The sequence below is a fragment of the Odocoileus virginianus genome, chromosome 19, assembly GCF_023699985.2.
Source record: "Odocoileus virginianus isolate 20LAN1187 ecotype Illinois chromosome 19, Ovbor_1.2, whole genome shotgun sequence".
In the NCBI taxonomy this organism is placed as follows: Eukaryota; Metazoa; Chordata; class Mammalia; order Artiodactyla; family Cervidae; genus Odocoileus; species Odocoileus virginianus.
In genome coordinates, this window is record NC_069692.1 from 44,393,150 (window position 1) to 44,412,381 (window position 19,232).

The 19,232-nt window shown below is 40.7% G+C and overlaps 2 protein-coding genes and 1 long non-coding RNA gene across 13 annotated transcripts in view; 1 reads left to right on the top strand and 2 right to left on the bottom strand.

Annotated features, from left to right (window-relative positions):
- The window catches only part of ORC3 (origin recognition complex subunit 3), a 64,220-nt gene extending 59,423 nt beyond the window's left edge, over window positions 1–4,797 (bottom strand). For all 5 annotated transcript variants that reach the window (XM_020879127.2, XM_020879129.2, XM_020879126.2 and 2 more), the window contains exons 1-2: window positions 4,716–4,797; window positions 1,911–1,965 (exon numbers count right to left, since the gene is read on the bottom strand). In XM_020879127.2, coding sequence (XP_020734786.1) covers window positions 1,911–1,965; window positions 4,716–4,739 — 79 coding nt within the window. In that variant the 5' untranslated portion in view covers window positions 4,740–4,797. The remainder of the gene's footprint in view (window positions 1–1,910; window positions 1,966–4,715) is intronic.
- An 89-nt stretch (window positions 4,798–4,886) lies between these two features.
- Window positions 4,887–19,232, top strand: part of RARS2 (arginyl-tRNA synthetase 2, mitochondrial) — a 90,027-nt gene continuing 75,681 nt past the window's right edge. For all 7 annotated transcript variants that reach the window (XM_020879140.2, XM_070450145.1, XM_070450146.1 and 4 more), the window contains exon 1: window positions 4,887–4,988. In XM_020879140.2, coding sequence (XP_020734799.2) covers window positions 4,953–4,988 — 36 coding nt within the window. In that variant the 5' untranslated portion in view covers window positions 4,887–4,952. The remainder of the gene's footprint in view (window positions 4,989–19,232) is intronic.
- On the bottom strand, window positions 12,575–17,281 carry LOC139029716 (uncharacterized). Its single transcript, XR_011481931.1, has 2 exons — window positions 17,167–17,281; window positions 12,575–13,191 (listed from the first exon to the last, which is right to left on the bottom strand). It is a non-coding gene; the product is annotated as an uncharacterized lncRNA (long non-coding RNA).

Here is a 19,232-nt window from a genome sequence, read left to right on the forward strand (position 1 = left end):
TGGCCTTTAATCAGCACATACATGCCAAAAAAAAAAAAAAAAAAACACCTCAAGTATTTCAAAGTTCAAACTATACAATTATACATATTAGCTTTACTAATACTAAAAATCTTTAAACAAATCTTAGTAACTTACAGCTGAAATTAAACACAAAACGTTCCGAGCAAAAATTTGCCTCATATATGAGAGACAGTATTAAGTAGTGGTGAGACCGTAGGCTCTGCAATCAGCTTGATTTCAAATCACAGCTCTGCCACTTGCTAGCACTATCACTGAGAAAGTTCTTTCTAGTCTAAGTATCCTCACATACTTTAATGGAATTAACAGTTTAACACTTATTTCACAGTTTGCTGAGAGGATTAAACAAATCAACACGTGTGTGTGTCAGTCGGTCAGTCGTGTCCAACTCGCAGCCACCCCATAGACTGTAGCCCACCAGGCTCCTCGGTTCACAGGAATTCCCAGGCAAGGACACTGCAGTGGGAAGCCATTCCCTTCTCCAGGGGATCTTCCCCACCCAGGGATCAAACCCCAGTCTCCCGCATTGCAGGTGGATTCTTTACCACTGAGCCACCAGGGACGCCCAGCTGGTCTCAAACTGAAGGATTAACACTTTTAAGGTCTACTTTCTGTGAAGATTTAGAAAAATCCAATTTTATGTACTTGAGCTGTTTACTTTCTTAGTCAAACAACAGGATAGTCCAGTTTTTTTAATATGAAATTAGTGCATGAGTATACTTAACTGCACATCATTTTCCCATCAGAATGAATCTTCATAGTACTGAATACTGAGTGGAAATACTCATATGCCTGAGAGGAGCTTTTAAAAAATACTAACACCTGGGTCCCACTCCCAAAGCTTCTGATTCAATTGGTCTGGGATAGGGTTTGGGCATCAGTGTTTCTAAGAAGCTCCCCAAGTTGAAATATGAATAGGGGCGACAGGCTGCACCACTGTCAGCGTGCTCGCTGTGAAACTGTACTACAGGCACGAGACACGCTACCACAGGGATAACTGAGAGCTCAAGGGAACTCGCTCCACTCTTTCTCACAGCTGCACATGAATCTACAATTATACTGAAAAAACAGTCCGTGTTTTTTTTTAAAGTTCCTCAAGTGACTCTAATCTTGGGACTTCCCTGGGGGTCCACTGGTTAAGTCTCTGTGCTCCCAATGCAGGGGGCCCAGGCTGGATCCCTTCTAAGGGAACTAGACCCCACGTGCTGCAATTAAGAATTCGAATGTGGCAAGTGAAGATCCTGTGTGCCACAACTAAGACCCAGAGCAACTAAATAAATACGTAAAAATAACTCATTATCATCTGCAGCCCCAATTGAGAACCAGTGCCATAAACATTTTCTGACTGATAACATCTTGATTTGTTTGAAGTAGTCAAGTCTTCTAACTTGACCACTAAACAGATATTTGGATATAAATAGAAGAAGGTAGTATTTTTTTTAATAGTTTAATTTTATTGAAGTATAACTTACAAATAAGAAAATATGCCCATTTAACAGTTTGCTATGTCCTAACCCAGGTGTACACTTAAGTAACCATCCTATCCAGAGAACATATCCATCACTCAGAAAAATCCCTCTGGCATTTTTGCAGTCAACTCTCCCTACCTCATTCCAAGAAATCACTGGGACTTTTAAGACAATCTGTTTTGAAGAATGGTAACCCTTAGAAGGAAATTTCAATTTGTCTTCTGAAAGTACATTTGGATCCTCTTTTAGATTAGAGCCTAGGGCAGTGCCCTTACCACTTTGTCCTACACCTTCAAACATAACTGCTGTATCAACACGGTAAGTGAAGCAAGGTTAGGCAAAAGAATTACTAATTCATTAAGAGTTAGGTTAGTTCAGACTTGAGGGAGGAAATCTAACAAGTCTCATATTAAAATATTTTACCTATTGGCACAGAGATCTTTCTCTTCTTGAAGTCTGGCTTAAACACAAAGCAACCCTACAAAAAAGACAGAGAAAACGGCATAAAGTCCAGGCAGACAAGGAGCAGACAAGTCTGACCAACATCGTATTTAATGAACAAACATCAAAAAAATGTTTTTTAAGGCATTTCTGTAAAGTGCTAAGAAATCATCTTTCTTCAATCTGAATTATAGAAGAAAAATTCTTAAACAAGGGAATTATACACTTCTTTCTCCTTCCTCCCATGGGAAGCTCTTCTTTGATTTATACTCTTTGAGACCTAATGTAAGAGACAAAGAAAATAAAAACTGATGAAATTTAAACCCATTAAAGCTCCATTTTTATAAAACCTAGTGAAAAAAGAACAGTAATATGAACATTAAGATGATAAAAAATACGGACACCTTCCCATTTCTAAAGAAATATTCATTATTTAATTAAATTCCAAGTATCTAGAACCTTGGCAGGACACAGACAATTCTGGCTACTAATTCACCTTACATATCTTTCTTCATCTGAAAAAATCCTTATTCATTTATCCATTAAAGTTAGACTCAAATTCACCTGCTTTGGGAACCCTTTCCCAATTTCTCTAATCAGAAGAATTATTCCTTCCCCTAACATCTCACAGTACTTGCATATCTTTATTTTGCTTTGTTTTATTTTCACTCTGTAAGACAGCTATTTATGGGTGTCTCCCCAGTTAGTAAGCGCCTTCAGAGTACAGACTGCATTTATAACTCATAACTGCATTTATAACTCATAATATTTATAACTCATAACTGTCTCCCCAGTGTTTAGGGTAGTGTTAACATATACATTAGGCAATCAGTATACAAAAATGGATGAATGCTTGTCAAATAATTTTTTTGGTGATTCCCTAGCTACACTGAGTTTCATATTATTTGACTAGTGATACGCAGGCCCCAAGCTGCTGGTCCTATGTTTGTTCTACAATCCTAAAGCTGTATCATGGACAGCTTCTTCAAGATTTCCATTTCTATGAAAAATGAAAGAAATATACCTAGGAAAAGCCATCTCAGGATAGATTCAAGGACTGCTGTACAAACATAAACTGGCCATGTGAATTGTTGAGTCTCTAAGTTGTATCTGACTCTTTTACGACTCCATGGACAGTAGCCTGCCAGGCTCCTCTGTTTCATAGGATTTCCCAGACAAGAATACTGGAGTGGGTTGCCATTTCCTTCTCCAGGGGATCTTCCCGACCCAAGGATTGAACCCATGTCTCCTGCATTAGCAGGCAGATTCTTTACCACTGAGCTACCTAGGAAGCAGGGTCCAAAATAAGAATTGTGTCTTGAACAATTGTATCTGCAACTAATGGAACGATTTAAAATACACAAGTATTTTTAATATTTTGTGTTTTTTTTTTTTTAAGAAAAATCTTTTGGTGCCATGGCAAGCTTGTCACTGCCTCCTTTCTATAGCCACCTGCGATTTGGGGGCAGGAAAAGTAACTATGAAGGAGTGAGATATGAAGAGCCCTAGGAACGGATCCTAATATATGGCAGTGGGAGTAATATCATTGTTCACTTTGAACTACTGATCAAGAAATGGTGCTGGAGATGGAAGAAGACGGGAAGAAAGCCAACAGCCAGAAAACATGACAAGGAAAGAGAAGTTTAAAGAAAAAAGGAAGATGGCAATTCCATAAACCAATGAAACAGTTCTTAAAGATTCTTATTTACACAAGATGTCCTTCATAATTATATCATTACAAGCATCTGTTATGTCATAAATGCTTTCCTGAAAAAAGAAAAAACCATAAACCTCTCACAGTCCTGCAAGATATACAAAAATAGGAAAAGCTTAAGCAACAAAAAGGATTAGGGGACAGACCACACAAAACCTATAGAACCAACAGGAAAGAAATTCAAAAAAGGGGATTTATGTATACTAATAGCTGATTCATTTGTTGTACAAGGACAGGACTCAGCAACTGAACAACAACAGAAACTAACACAACATTTTAAAACAACTATACTCCCAATAAAACTTTTTTAAAACCTATAACTTTATAACCAGGGCAAAATACAAACAGCATCAACCTCCCCCCCCCCAAAAAAATGCTAGCAGCGACAGCTCTTCTGGCGTTTGCATCTAGCATCAGAGTCGCTCAAACTTCAGTACACTTAAATCCTATGGTTTGTAGTTTTTCCCAAATATGTAGTCTTGCAAAGTACTGAGTCTCATAATTTTATTCTAATGTAGTTTTAATCAAAATTAAAAATTAAATCCATGTATATCCTTCACTAATTTAGTTTCTACGGAAGAAAAGTCTTTGCAACTATATCTGCATTCACAGGTTTATCACATAACTTAACTTTCAGGAGCTTCCAGCTGTACTCCTAATATTACCAAGCGGCACTTAAGTGTCTAAAGATGCACTGAAAGAATCTTCTGTAATGATGAAAATATCTGCGTCTATTTTGTCTACCACTTGTTCCTCGGTACCTAACAGCGTTTGGCGCACAATAAACAAGAGAAGGAAAAAAGAGGGCAGACTAGGGCACATCCTCCCGGGATCCGACCTCCACAAAACAAAACTTAAAACCTCCTCCGAGACGAAACACTAAGGCATTTCGCCGTTTTCGCTCCCCAAGCAAAGTTGGCCTCCGCTAGACGCAGGGCAAAGATGCCTCAGCTCCGCCCGCCGCTCCTTCCCCTCGAGCCAGGACAACTGGACAACGTAACCTCCGATTCATCCCTCCTCCACAAGAGAATGAGGCAGCTATGGAGTCCTAGTGGGCGCCCGCCCCCACATACCTTGGACACCGAAGAGGTGGCCATGGCTCCAGCAACCCGAGGAACGCCAGACGCACTCGGGATTTCCCGCGCTCCCTCGCGGCAGCGGGGCAGAGGTCAGTAGCCGGCCACGCTGCTGCTTGATTGGCTGGCAGCACCCGTCGGGGCGGGCTTCCGGCGCGCGGAGGCGGGGCGTGCAGAGAAGGGAGGAGCGAAGTCCTGGACCCTCCAGCTGGAAGCCGCTTCGTGGAGTAAGACATGGCGTGCGGATTCCGCAGGTCCATCGCCAGTCAGGTACGGGCCCGGGAACTGGCACATGGTGGCCCCCGAGCCACCAAGCCCCTTTCACCGCTGCGAGCCCGCCCCTCGTCGCCGGGAGGCCGCGCGGGTTCTGCTGATACCCTGTTCGTTTTTCCCGCCTGCTTTCGGCTTTCAGGGGGTGCTGGAGCGGCCGAGGCAAGCCGCGTCGAGGGTTGAGCCTGCGGCCCAGATCAGTTTTCAGGGTGAAAAGCCTGGAAAGGCGCACATTGCTTCGCTCGCTGCTTACCGCCCCGCAGCTCACTGTGCTTTACCTGGAAAGAAAGTCAGTGGGCCATGCCTAGACCCTCTAGAAGTCAGTGATCCGTTCTCTTAGTGTAGTTGATGATGGATCTGAATGTCCGTTTGAAAAGAGTTAACTTCAAAACTAGTCATTTCTCTCGCAGTCATTTTGGCTGCCAGTCCTAGCGTTATTTTTGGTAACTCCAAATATAACTCCCTATTTTTCTTGGTTCTGAGGCACATTGTTACTGGAAAAGTTTGCCTCTTGAGGGGTGTAGGGGCAAAAGAGGCAGCCAAACCAAAGATGAGAAGGAAGGATTTAAGCACCTCAGACCCAAAGCTGAGAGTAAATGGAATATGGGTTCATTCCTAGCATGGCTCCAGGGTAACTTGAGAACCAGTTGTATAAACAGGTTGCTGCAGTGCAGTATCACTGTATTAAAACCATGTGTGAAATGCTAAGGGAATATGGAGAAGACCTCTTAGTGTCAGAGAAGGCTTTGTGGAAAAGGTGTTGTTGCGGAGAGGTTGAGTAGAAGTATACTAACTGAGGAGTGGGATCTTGGTGGGGATAGGATTTTTCATGAAGAGCATGCCCGTGGACGCATGAGAGAGCGTGGCATGCTCATGAAACCACAGTATTTGGGTATGACTGATTCTTCAGGGTTTACCTCTGATGCCTACTTCAGCAAGTTCTTTTGATTCTGTTTTCAAAATAATATCTTGAATTCATCCACTCTTCTCCCATTGCTGCTGTTCCTTCTTTCCCCGACCGGAAGCCAAACTACCATTGTCACCTGCATCAGCTACTTACAGCCGCATTCTGCTGGGTCTTTCTGTCTCCATTCTTGCCCTCTCTCCAATCCATTCTCTGTAGCAACAAAAGTGACTTCTGGAGCATAAATCAGATCACTTATCTGTTTAAAAAACTACACAAACTCACTGTCAGAACCTTAACATCTTTCTTTCCAACAGTAATTCATGCCACTCTAGCCCTTCTTTCTATAGGATTGTAACCACACTGTAATTTTCTTGTTTTCCAACCTAGTAAGTACTTTCCATTGCCATCACATTCGGATTGCATAGATTATTCCCTGTGCCTTGAGGAAATGCACTTTGTACTATGACTTCCTATACTAGATGGAAGTTGCACAGAACAATAGTTTGTAATCTGTGTGCATCCTTTTTTATTCTGTACTGCTTCATTTTCCCCCCAAAATGCTGGTTGGAACTCACCGAATTTATTCCCGACTGACAACCTATAGTTTGATGAATACATCCTCCAGTTATTCTCTATCAGTCCCTGTCTGCTTCTGTCATAACACTTATGAGTTCATTATTTTGTCATATTTTACTTATTTTGGTGTATGTTATAAGTGTCATGAAGACAGAGAGCATGTTTTCTTCATTGTTTTTCCCCCAGATCAGAAAAGTGCCTGAAATATACATGTTGGGATGTAATATAAACTTTTCAGCTTCTCCAAATGAGTTCATAATTTTAAAACTGTGAGATGACATGGTAAAAGTGCAAAGAATTCAAACTCCAGTCCTTTCATTAATGTAACAGATTTACTCTTGGCAGCTTTTAATTAATCTGTCGGCTATCAGATGATGGTATTGATTTCTAGTTTATTGCAAGGGTTGATGATGATGATGATAATGGAATACCTTACTTGTACCATGCAGTGTTTTGCTGAACTTTACGGGGCTACTGATAAGCTTTAATGATGTAATATTAACACAGAGGGCTTAGTGTTGAAAACTGTGAAGAGTTTGTGATTTTACCCTACAAGTTAGTCAGCCACAGTTCATGGACGGTGGCAGATAACATAAGAGCCCTGAGAGAAAGAAAAGGATTACATTATTTCATTATTCCCAGCAAAAGTAGCAGCCAGAGCATCAACATTTTCTTGTGTGGATTCCCCAAGCTCCAGCTCTTCCAGAGGGCCTGTGCGGAGGGTCAGACGACGTGTGTTCCATAGGAGCAGACCCTGAGACTTCTGTAATGACAGCAGGCCTGTCCCGCTTTATTCTGATGTGCAGCACTGTTTTCGTCTCACAGAGCTGTTTGTTATACAAACATCCTTGAAAAGATAGTCCAGGACAAGGAGCAGTTTGGGTTTTGCATAAGACTTGCAGAAACTTACAGTCCCATAGAGATTTGTCTCCCAACCCTCAGCTAGTGGTATCCAGATGAGGTGTTCAATACTTGATATTAGTATCTCATTTAATCATCTCATCCATCTTGTGCTCTTGGCAGCATTATCTCACTTCATAGAGGAGGTCACTTAGACTCAAGAAGATGGAGAGAATAAAGTCACAGAGCTACAGAACTGTGGAGTTCAGTGACTAACCAACCCAACTGACTCAAAACACAAACTGTTTGGATTCTGTAGAATGACCTTGGTAAAATGTTCAGCGCTCTCTCTGGCTCAGAAACATAATGACACAGTATAGAGTTGTTTCCCTTTCTCACTTGCTTTTCCTTTAGGTTTTGATGTTGAGGATAAATTAAGCTAGTTCATTTTAATTCCTTTTAGTTTTGAAGCAATTTAAAACTTATGGAAAAGTTGTAAGAGTAGTAGAGAGAACTCCATATACCCTTTTTCCAGATTCACCAATAAATGTGTTACACATTTGCTTCATCATTATCTTTATATCTGTATGATCTGTTTTGCTGTATCATTTGAGAGTAGGTTTCATAAATTATACTCCTGAACCTCCTAATACCCAATTGTTTACTTCTAAGTACAAGGCTTACCTTAGATAACCACAGTTCAGTTACTAGATTCATATCACACTGATAGACTTTTTCTAAAATTTAATTTACAGTCCATCCCAGTTTTCTTGATGTTTTTCAATAGCCTTTTTTTTTCAGTATAGGCTCACCGCATTCCACTGTTATGTGAGTGTCACATTTTAAAGAGCTTAAGCTCCCCTCCTCATTAATTTATTATCTATTGAATATATAAACTGATAGAGGAGATACACTGATACAGTGAATAGAAGACACGACTGCCTGACTGCTGAGGAGTTGTGTTGTCGGATCTCATGTGTGACCTCAAGGAGCCGTTAAGCCTGTCCAGTTGTTGTCCTCTAGTCCTGAGCTGGAGTATCTCCCCAACATAAATTTTGCAGCTTAGGACTGACAATTTGGAAAGATACTCACACATTCGGGTGAACCACAGCAACGACTGTATTATCTAAGTGTGTACTTTGCTTCCAATCTATTCTCACGGGCTCACCAGCGTTCAGTTCAGCTTCAAACCGCAAGTTCTATAAGAGCCATGCTAAATTCTTTCATTATAAAATAACTGCAGGTAACTTACTGTCAAATCATTTGGGAAGTTCTTTTTTGATTTAAGTCATACCTTTGACTATGCCAAAACCTTTGACTGTGTGGATCACAACAAACTGTGGAAAATTCTTCAAGAGATGGGAATACCAGACCACCTGACCTGCCTCCTGAGAAATCTGTATGCAGGTCAGGAAGCAGCAGTTAGAACTGGACATGGAAAAACAGGCTAGTTCCAAATAGGGAAGGGAGTACATCAAGGCTGTATATTGTCATTCTGGTTATTTAACTTATAGGCAGAGTGCATCATGAGAAACGCTGGGCTGGATAAAGCACAAGCTGGAATCAAGATTGCCAGGAGAAATATCAATAACCTCAGATATGCAGATGACACCACCCTTATGGCAGAAAGTGAAGAGGAACTAAAGAGCTTCTTGATGAAAGTGAAAGAGGAGGAGGACAGAACAGCATTGAAACATATATATTATCAAGGGTGAAACAGATCACCAGCCCAGGTTGGATGCATGAGACAAGTGCTCAGGGCTGGTGCACTGGGAAGACTCAGAGGGATGGGATGGGGAGGGAAGTGGGAGGAGGGATCGGGATGGGGAATACATGTAAATCCATGGCTGATTCATGTCATTGTATGGCAAAAACCACTACAATATTGTAAAGTAATTAGCCTCCAACTAATAAAAATAAATGGAAAAAAAAGAAAGTGAAAGAGGAGAGTGAAAAAGTTGGCTTAAAGCTCAACATTCAGAAAACTAAGATCATGGCATCTGGTCCCATCACTTCATGGCAAATAGATGGGGAAGCAATGGAAACAGTGACAGACTTTATTTTTTGGACTCCCAAATCACTGCAGATGGTGACTGCAGCCATGAAATTAAAAGACACTTGCTCCTTGGAAGAAAAGTTATGACCAACCTAGACAGCATATTAAAAAGCAGAGTCATTACTTTGCCAACAAAAGTCCGTCTAGTAAAGGCTTTGGTTTTTCTAGTGGTCATGTATGGATGTGAGAGTTGGACTATAAGGAAAGCTGAGTCCTGACGAGTTGATGCTTTTGAACTGTGGTGCTGGAGAAGACTCTTGAGAGTCCCTTGGACAGCAAGGAGATCAAACCAGTCCATCCTAAAGGAAATCAGTCCTGAATATTCATTGGAAGGACTGATGCTGAAGCTGAAACTCCAATACTTTGGCCACCTGATGCGAAGAGCTGGCTCATTGGAAAAGACCCTGATACTGGGAAAGATTGAAGGCTGGAGGAGAAGGGGACGACAGAGGATGAGATGGTTGGATGGCATCACCGACTCAATGGACATGAGTTTGAGTAAACTCTAGGAGTTGTTAATGGACAGGGAGTCCTGGTGTGCTGCAGTCTGTGGGGTTGCAAAGAGTCAGACATGACTGAGTGACTGAACTGAACTGAAGTTTCAGTTGATACCTTGTTTGCTGACTATTTGGGTCTTTGAACTAGTTCTGACTGAAGAAAATTGGCAGATATGGGAATACCGGTGCACTGGCTCTTGCTGGCAAACATACACCAGGGATCTGGTTATATTAGAATCAGAAATGAGGAATAACCAAGGATAATTGATAGTTTAATTCAGAATCTGGAAAAATGATTGATCACCTTTTAAGAATTTTGAAAGTCATTGCGTTGTAGACTGTTATCTGGATAAAAATATAGAACTAATTTTCATAAGGTATCAGTTCTGCCACCCTATGTGTTTGGTTGCTAAAGCATAAGGATCTTTTTTTCATCAGCTCAATTGGGATTTTTTATGTGGTTACTGGAAATTTTGATCTTGAACCTGGCAAGTTAAACTCCTAACTGAATTTCAAGTCATGTAGACCAGCCACACTGATGGTCTATTTTTGACTCTGTTCAGTTCTTGAAGATCAGACATGGGGCTTGTGTGTGCCTGTGTGTAAGGGAAACAGATTGTTGAGAACTGCCCTCAAGCTGATTGTCTTTTTCATGCCAGATATCCTGGGAGCCAGGTTCTGTTACATTAGAATCTTTGACTTTAGGTTGCCAAATCCAAGGCTTAGAATTGTACCTGGCACATTGTAAGCATTCAGTAGGTGTTAGCATTACTGTGTTATACATGAGAATTTCTGGTGATAGGTTCCCAAACCAGATCTGGCATATGTGAATTTTCGCTTTGATTCTCCATGTAAGACATGGTTCTGCTTTCAACCTCAGGTTTCCTCTTTGCTCAGTTGTAAGTTATTTAGTTTATTTTTCAAAGACTGTGCCTAACGTTTTGCGGATTTTATTCCTCTGTCTTCAGGTTTAAATTTTTGAGCCTAAGTCTTCTTTTAGTGTTTTATTTTCAACTGAATAAACTTCTGAAATATTCTTTAAAAAAGTTTTTCAATCGCTATTATGAGGCCTCAAGTGGATAGCTATCAAAATGCCCTTGTTATATCTGTGGTAGCCCCAGATGAAACCCAGGAGAACACCTTTACCTAAAGGGAAAAGAAAGGAAATCTGTAGCCAAGGAAACTCTTAGGTCACTTTCTCATCAGAGAAAACACTAATTTCAATCTCAGAGACAGTTGAAGAAAGTCTTATTATTTCCAGAACCTATGAGACTAAGAAAATGAAAAAGCATGCTCTCCAGTATTTGACAGTGGTTCTTAACATTTTCTTATTTTTGTGTGTGCCTCATCCATTTGAATTATACTCCTCGAATTAATTAAAAACCCTCTCTCATTTGGACACTGATTGTTAACACAGGAGGCAGCTGGTATATCCCTATGCGGTTTGTCTTTAGCTTTGTCCACTTAAGACGAGAATCGGCTGAGAAGCATTAAAAACAATGCCTAAGCCCAGGTCCCCTGGGCTGTGATGGGGTGGGGCCTTGCCAGGTGATTGTGATATTCACTCAGGCTTGGTAGCAGCTAGCTAAGGACGACCCCCAGCGGAAAGGCGTAGTGCAGTGCCATGCTTTACCTCGAATCAGAATCAATCCCAAGAGCCTTTGAACATCTGCTGCTCAGGTCACACCCTGTATTAATTAGAATATTTGCACGTGGGAGCCAGACATCAGTGTTTTCTAAAGATCCCCGGGTCATTTCCATGGGCGGCAAAATGTGGGAACCCCTGGTATGGTGGTTAAGAACAGAAGATACAGGTTTAAATCCAGCTTCTCTGCTAAGTAGGTAAGTTCAGCGTACTTCATTTGTAAAATGGAAAATTATTTAGCTACCTTATAGACTTGTCATTGAGATTCAGTGAATTAATATAAATACAGTGCTCAGGATTGTGTTTTATATATTGTATAAACGCAGTATTCCCTAGTCATTGTTATCTTAGAGTTTTGAGGATGTGGTATTTTGAACCCCCTTGCCACACCACTGTCCCCAGAGGCTGGTGTTGGGACCTAGTTATCCTCCGCCAGCCTAGGTGGGAACTTTAGCACCCGTTTGGTCAGGCCACTCAGGATGGCTGTTCCCTTGCTCTCGGTATACTCTCTGCTGACCAGGCCCTGCTTCACTCACATGGCTGTCCAGTCCTCTTAATTATAGGGCTTAATCAGTAACTGCCTCCTTTCTTGACCCCTCCCTCAGCTGCTGGTTTTTTGGTACCTGGTGAGCCAGCCTGACGTCAGTTCCGCCTATAAGTGGTAGCCTCTTTCTTCCCCCAAGTAGCAGAAATGACTGCTCTACAGGGTGGGATGTTTTCCAGGTCCTAAGCTTCAGCCATGTAGGATTTTTCTGTCTGATAAATCATCAGTGTTGGTCTCTGTCTCCTGGTCCCTTTCTTTGGTCTCCAGGCTGGGCATCAACAAGGCTTTCAGGCCTGCAGGATGCGGTGCAACAACCCCACGTGAAGTTAGGTAACCAGAAAGCTGTTTATCTGAACCATACTGCTAAATTTTCAATAGAAATTCCTTAACAGTAGATCTTTTTATAAAGTTGTGCTTAAAGGAAAAAGCCTTTCTCATTCTTGCAAAAGTAATACCTGCTTATTGTAAAGAATTACAATAAAAAAGGTACCAAGAATATTTTTTAGAATCTCCCCCATAAGTAGTTATCATCACTAATGTTGACCTTTATTTTAGATACATTTCTTTGCAGGTATACAGGTGGAAAAAAGGAAGGATAGATAGGCTTTTTATAAAAATTGGGCTGTATTGTAACCAGTTTTTTTTTTAAGTTTTACAATGAATAATGTCTGGCTGCTAAAAGTATAGTACTATCATGATTCCTCATATATTCATAACCTAAATGTAGTTTTAAGTAAGAAGTGTTAAATACAGTTTAGCTTGAATTTAACAACAAAAGTACATTTCAAGGAATTATTGATATATTTTCTAAATGAGCCCTCTCACATGACTATGAGATCATGAACAGCATCACAGTTTGGAGCGTTATTTTTTTTTTTGTAATCTTAATGTTTCAGAGACTCGTCTCTACAGAGAACTGAACTGGTGGTTACCAAAGGGGAGGGGCTGGGGGATCAGACAGAAGGGGTGAAAGGAATGAAGAGGTGCAGCTTCCAGCTGTGAGATAAGTAAGTCCCCAGACACAGTGTCCGCATAAGGAATGTAGTCAGTGATCTTGTAGCAACTCTGTATGCTGATAGATGGTAACTGCACTTATTTTGGCCGTCATTTCATGCATCGTTCTGTTGTACACCTGAAACTAATAGAACATTGGATGTTAATAAATTTCTTAAAACCTTGGCGTTTCAGATTTAGGCAGTATACGTGACACTCTTATAGCTGGTGTAACTGTCCTCTGCCTTTCCTGATTTGTTTCAGTAACTTTGTCAAAGTTAGTAACACTTAGTAATGACATCCACATACTTCTATTCTCTTTATTTTTAATTAAATATAATGCTTACCTGGTATATGTCTAATCTTCCTGATATATGGTTTAATTGGCTGCCTTTATGAGTAGATTTTTTCAAGAAAGGCATTATTTTTTTTAACTTTTTTTAAAAAGAAATTATGACTTCAGATAAAAAAATCCTAGACATATCAAAAGGAGGGTTAATCACTGGAAAATTAGCATGTTTAAAAATAATATGAAAATAGTAGATTTAGAAATAATATTAAAAATCTTCGTTTTAGAAGTAAAGCAATGACACCAGATTGTTTAGTTCTGATTTTGATTTTCCAGAGTCTGATACCACAGATGCAAACACCATACAATAATCTAATGTTACTTTAAATTTTTCTGATTTTCATATATTGGCAACTAATTCCATTTAAAAACCAGCTGAGCAGATGAAACAAGTGTATCATTTTGTAGCTTCTCCAGGAGGTGAAACTGGCCCTACATAAATTCTAAATTATTTGCTTTAACCAGAATGTGATCTTTGTGAATAGGTAACATGGTGACAAAGTAAAATACGTTTATTTCATCTCTGGAGTCTTCTTGATTGGGTGCTTTATTTTTGAAATTTAGTGACTTGACCAGGATGTGTCATTTTCTGTATTGTGTTTTCCTGATGTAGTCATTAATTTTGATCTGTAGATTCCATTTGTTTGTCTCTCCTTTTTCCTTTTTAAGACAGTCTTTAATCATGGAGAAGAATACTATTAATACCCATGTACCCATCACCCAACCTGAGAAGTAAACTATTACAAATACTATTAAAATCTCCTGGGTACCCATCCCTGGTTGCAAACTCTCTTCACATGTGAGGGTTTGTGTTTATCATATCTGTGCATGTGACTTACTACCTATGAAAGTACCCCCATATAGTATTCTTTTGCAAGCTATTAACCTTTATATAGGCAGTAGTCAAACTTCAGTTATGCTTCTGCAAGTTGGGGTGGGTTTTTGTTGTTGTTGTTTGCTTCAAATATTAAAAGAGATTTCTCCATGATGGTGCACGGAGATCAGGTTCTTTTACTGGTGAGTGGTGTGCCACGGCAGTAATATACCACAGTTTAGATTTAGTTCTTTATTTCAGGGATGCTCTCCCTTTTATTGACAATTATGCCCTGTCACCTAGGTCACGCCTGATTCTAGCTGTCACTGATGTGAACATGTGCTTCCATTTACTTACCGTTGACAGCACTTCATCCTGTCGAAAAGCCTGCTGCCAACACAGACTCCGCTCAGGTGGAGTGGAGTGAACAGTCTCAAAGACCCGGCTCAGTCACTGAGGGATGGAGGCTCCTGCTCCCTGCTTTTGCGTCGACACTTTCGGTATACATTGTACGCAAAAGTGAGATAGAAACTAAGCCCCTATTGCCCGTATCAGTGCCCTTGATAGCACTATCTTATATTTACTTTTTCTCGTCTCTCACTCTCCCCAATATATCACTTCTGCCCTCAGAATCACTTCCCGGATAAACTGCCTGCATGCAGTCCTTTTCCCAGGCCCTGCTTCTGGGGCAGCCATGATATATCTATGAGTACTTTCTATTTTTCTTAGGTTTTGTTCATTCATTTCTGTGAGTGCTGGTAAATAAGAGTAAGGTAGGAGACCTGCTAAATAAGACTGCTCCATTCTGCTTGAGAGTCTTTTGCATCTCTCCCTGACACGCTGGAGCGTGGGTTTGCCTCTAGACTCACTGCAGCTGCGGAGCCGTTGCACCTCTTCTTCCTGTCCACTTGCTGCTTGGCTGCTGTGTTTCGTTTTGTTTAATTTTTAATTGAAGGGTGATTGCTTTACAGCACTGGTTTGATTTCTGCCGTCCATCAGCATGAACTAGCCATAGGTGACATTTGTGCCCTCCGCTTTAACCTTCCCCCGCCTCTGAGTCGTTGCAGAGTCCCAGGTTGAGTCCCTAAGTCCTACAGCATTCCCATTGGCCGTCTCTCGTTTTAGGGACACCAGTTACCTGAAGTTGAGTTACCTTGTACCCAATTTTATGTACCTTTGTCGGATTGCTTTATGTTTTTTAAAATGTATATTCTGATGATCTTAGCCCTTTTATGTTCTTTTTTCACTTCTGACTACACTCTTCCTTTGTGTTTAATTATTCTCTACTGTTTGATCAGCAGACTCCCTTTTTATTTCACTGTGTTTCAGTCGTTTAGTTCTTATTCAGACATCTTGAAGCCTTTGTGAAGAATGTCTCTGTACTAACTTGTATTTTTCTTCTAGAGTTCTTTGATCTCCTGTATGCCACATTCCTTTCTTTCTGTCTTTTTTCTTTTTCTTGCAGCCCCTGCCCGTTCTCTCCTTATCCAGCTTGCTTTCAGTTTGTCTGTTTTTCATGCCTGTTCTTTTCCATCTTCCTAGTGCTCGACAGCTCTGCCCAGACTTTGCATTTGTGTGGGCAACGTCCTTACTCTCTGTGCCAGCATTATTCTTGGCTCAGCTCACTTTCGTGGTTACAAAACATACACTCTGCAGCTTTCCACTCCTCTTGTCTCTCCAGGAGGTCGTGGGGACCCGTACGCAGTACTCCTGAACTCTGACGTGGCATATTTTTGCTGCCAGTTCTGACATTTTTCCATCTTCCTATCAAAACTTCTCCTATGCCTCTTCCTGCCCATGCAACACAGTATCAGGATTTCCTCCCTGTGACTGGGGAGTACATTATGTTTCCATCGTGGAGGCCCTCAGAGTCTGGCCCTGGAACCTTCACTTCTGCTGGGAAGTGTCCTCGATTGTGTCTCTGTTTTACCCGTTCTCACCTGCAGATCTGCGGCATCTATCAGTCATAGATGGGAAGAAAACAGAATTCCATGTTTTCTCTCTGGATTTGGTGTATTCATGAGAGTGTTAATTCAATTTAGGAGCCTTGCCAATCTGGGCTGCTCTATTTCTTCTCGGAATCTGCTGTATCTTTCCTTGGTTTCCATCCTTGAAGTTTATAACTTTGGGCCACACCTCTCATGTGTATTTGTTGCTGGAGAACCAGCCAACCTCTAACCTTCCCTCCTTTCTCCTCTTCTTTCTTCCTTTTCATTTTAATTTGTTAATGGTTAGGAAATGGGAGATGATTAAAGAAGACTTCTTTCTACTTCTTAATCCCAAAGACTGTCTTTTGGGTTTTAATTGTGGAAAAATACACATGGCAGGCAACAGAGGATGAAATGGTTGGATGGCATCACTGACTCTGTGGACATGAGTTTGAGCAAGCTCCGGGAGACAGTGAAGGACAGGAAAGCCTAGCATGCTGCAGTTCATGGGGTCGCAGAGTCGGACACGACTTAGCAACTGAACAACAACACATAGCCAAATTCACCTTGTGTTTTAATAGTGTTTGTTGTTGAAGTACAGCTGATTTACTGTTTAATTTCTGCTGTACATCAGAGTGACTCAGTTATACATGTATATACATTTTCCTATGTTTTCCATGATGGTTTATCATAGGATACTGACAATGTCAATAGTTTTCTATGCTATCCAGTAAGATGATATTTATCCATTCCATATATAATAGCTTACATCTACTAACTCCAGCCTCCCACTCCCCCCTCCTCCACAAGTCTGTTCTGTTTGTCCATGAATCTCTTTCTGTATTGTAGATAAGTTCATTTGTGTCATATTTTTAGATTCCACATGTTTGTTGTTCAGTCGCTCAGTCATGTCCAGCTCTTTGCGACCCCATGAACTGCAGCACACCAGGTTTCCCTGTCCTTCACCATCTCCTGGAGATGCCACATGTAAGTGCTGTCATATGGTATTTGTCTTTCTCTTTGACTTACCTCACTTATGATCAATTCTGGTTTCATCCATGTTGCTGCAGATGGCTTTATTCTTTCTATGGCTGAGTAGCAGTCCGCTGTGTGAGTTTCAGTTTTACTCAGAGACCTTGCTGATGGCTGTAGCCAGGGAGACAGCCGCTTCGCAGCTCTGAGTGAACTGCTCCAAAGAGGCAGGAAGAGAAGCCAGTTGAATCATGGTTGTTGGCTAGGGAGTGCGCACAGTCAAGCTTACATCTCAGTAAGAGATTGCAGCTAATCACAAGGAACAAATGTCTCAGTTACTTATTTCAGTGCTGCTTCAGATGTGGGAAGATTCAAGAATCTGGATTTATTAAAATTCTTTCTAAGGGGCCTGTTTTTCCAAAGCACAGAGTGCCTCATTCTGCTTTTGTTGGGTGTATTATTGGTCAGCAACTACAGTGGCTAATGACTTAATTGGTGTATAACTGCATGGTGAGTGACAGTCTTTTATTTTTCAGCAGAGTTTAGATATATTTAAAATAGGCAAAAATGTAATAGAAGAATAGGCAGAAGATCTTATTGCTATGGGTAAGTTTGAAAGACATGGCCAAAATAAAACCCTTCAAAGGAAGAAGGAAATAATATTTATTACATGCTTGTTATGTGACACAATTTTGTTAGTCCTCATGAAATCCCTAGTTGATTATTAACAGATTTGTTACCTCCACTTTTCAGATAGGAAAACTTAAGTTCATTGATGTAAAATGACTTTCTCAAGGACTCATAGATAGTAAAAGTGGACCCTTTATTATTGATGTAGCTGTACTGGCAGGAACATTTTGCAGTATAAACATGAGCTATTACAGTCTTTATTTGGTAAATGCTTTAGAACTGTTTATCCACTTCTGGGCAAGTGTCTTAAGAAAAAAAGCCTTTTTTGTGAAGTATACAGTAATTCAGTTCCTAAAGGCTAGAATTTAAAAATAAAGACTGCACTTTGAGATTTAAACTTAAAGAATCAGCATATGCCAGGTCTAAGTAGAAATACAGAGTATCTTCAACATAATGATGGCTCCAGGTCTGCAAGTTTTAACCTTTTTTTAAGTTTATGAAATTTACCAATTTCTTTTGATATTAAGAGAATAGATATTATTATTCATAATGAGGATAGCGGCTTTAGTTTTACTCCTCTCCTTCTGAACACTTACAAACACCTCTGAAGAGGATTAAGATTGCTTCTTAATCTCTTGCAACGTCCTGTTTTTATTCTCCCCATTGTCCCCATTCCCTTCTCTCACCAGCTCTGACTAGGCCCGCTGCAGAGGCTGCATCAAGTTGAGGGTTAGGGGAGAAGGGCGAGAATGGCTTAAACCCTTGATGACTCTGCTGCTGTCTCACTGTCTGTTTTCATGCGTTTCTCGTCGAAAGGATACAGATATGACAGAGGGATTAAATGCAGGTTCCGCTTATAAGATAACTTGGGTTCACATCTCTGCGTTTGTGCTAAGCGAATTACATAAATTCTCTGGACTTCAGTTTCATCACTCATGAAGTGAGGTCTCCAATAGTGATCCATGGGATTGTTTCGGAGAAAAACTAGGCATGTAAGAAATCCCCGTCATGTGAGAATCATTCAGTAAGTAGGAATGTCTCCTCCAACAAACTTCGAGCTTCTGATGAGGGCAATAGTTCACAGCTGTGACTGTTACAGTCATCAGTGAGCTGCTCAAAAATGCAAGCGAGTCAACTTGGTAGAGCCTGGGGGTCAGGTTCCCGCCCCCACATTGTTTATTTGTTTGCTCCTTTAAGTAGCATGAGATTTTTGTCTTTTGTTCACTGCTGTATCCACAACTCCTAAAACAGTGTCTAGCACAAAAAGACTTTATGAATGAATAAAAGGCAAATTATCTTTGGTCCTCAGTGGTTTATCCCTACTCTTAGAAGAAACGTTTTCTAAATTTACAAATATGAAATTCATCCTTTTTAGTAAACAGTTCTGTTTGCCAATATATGGTCAAACCCTGGCATGGTTTGACCTCAGCCATGGTCATGGTCATCCTCAACTCTTGGCGACCACTGATCGAATCTTCAGTCTTAGAGTTTGG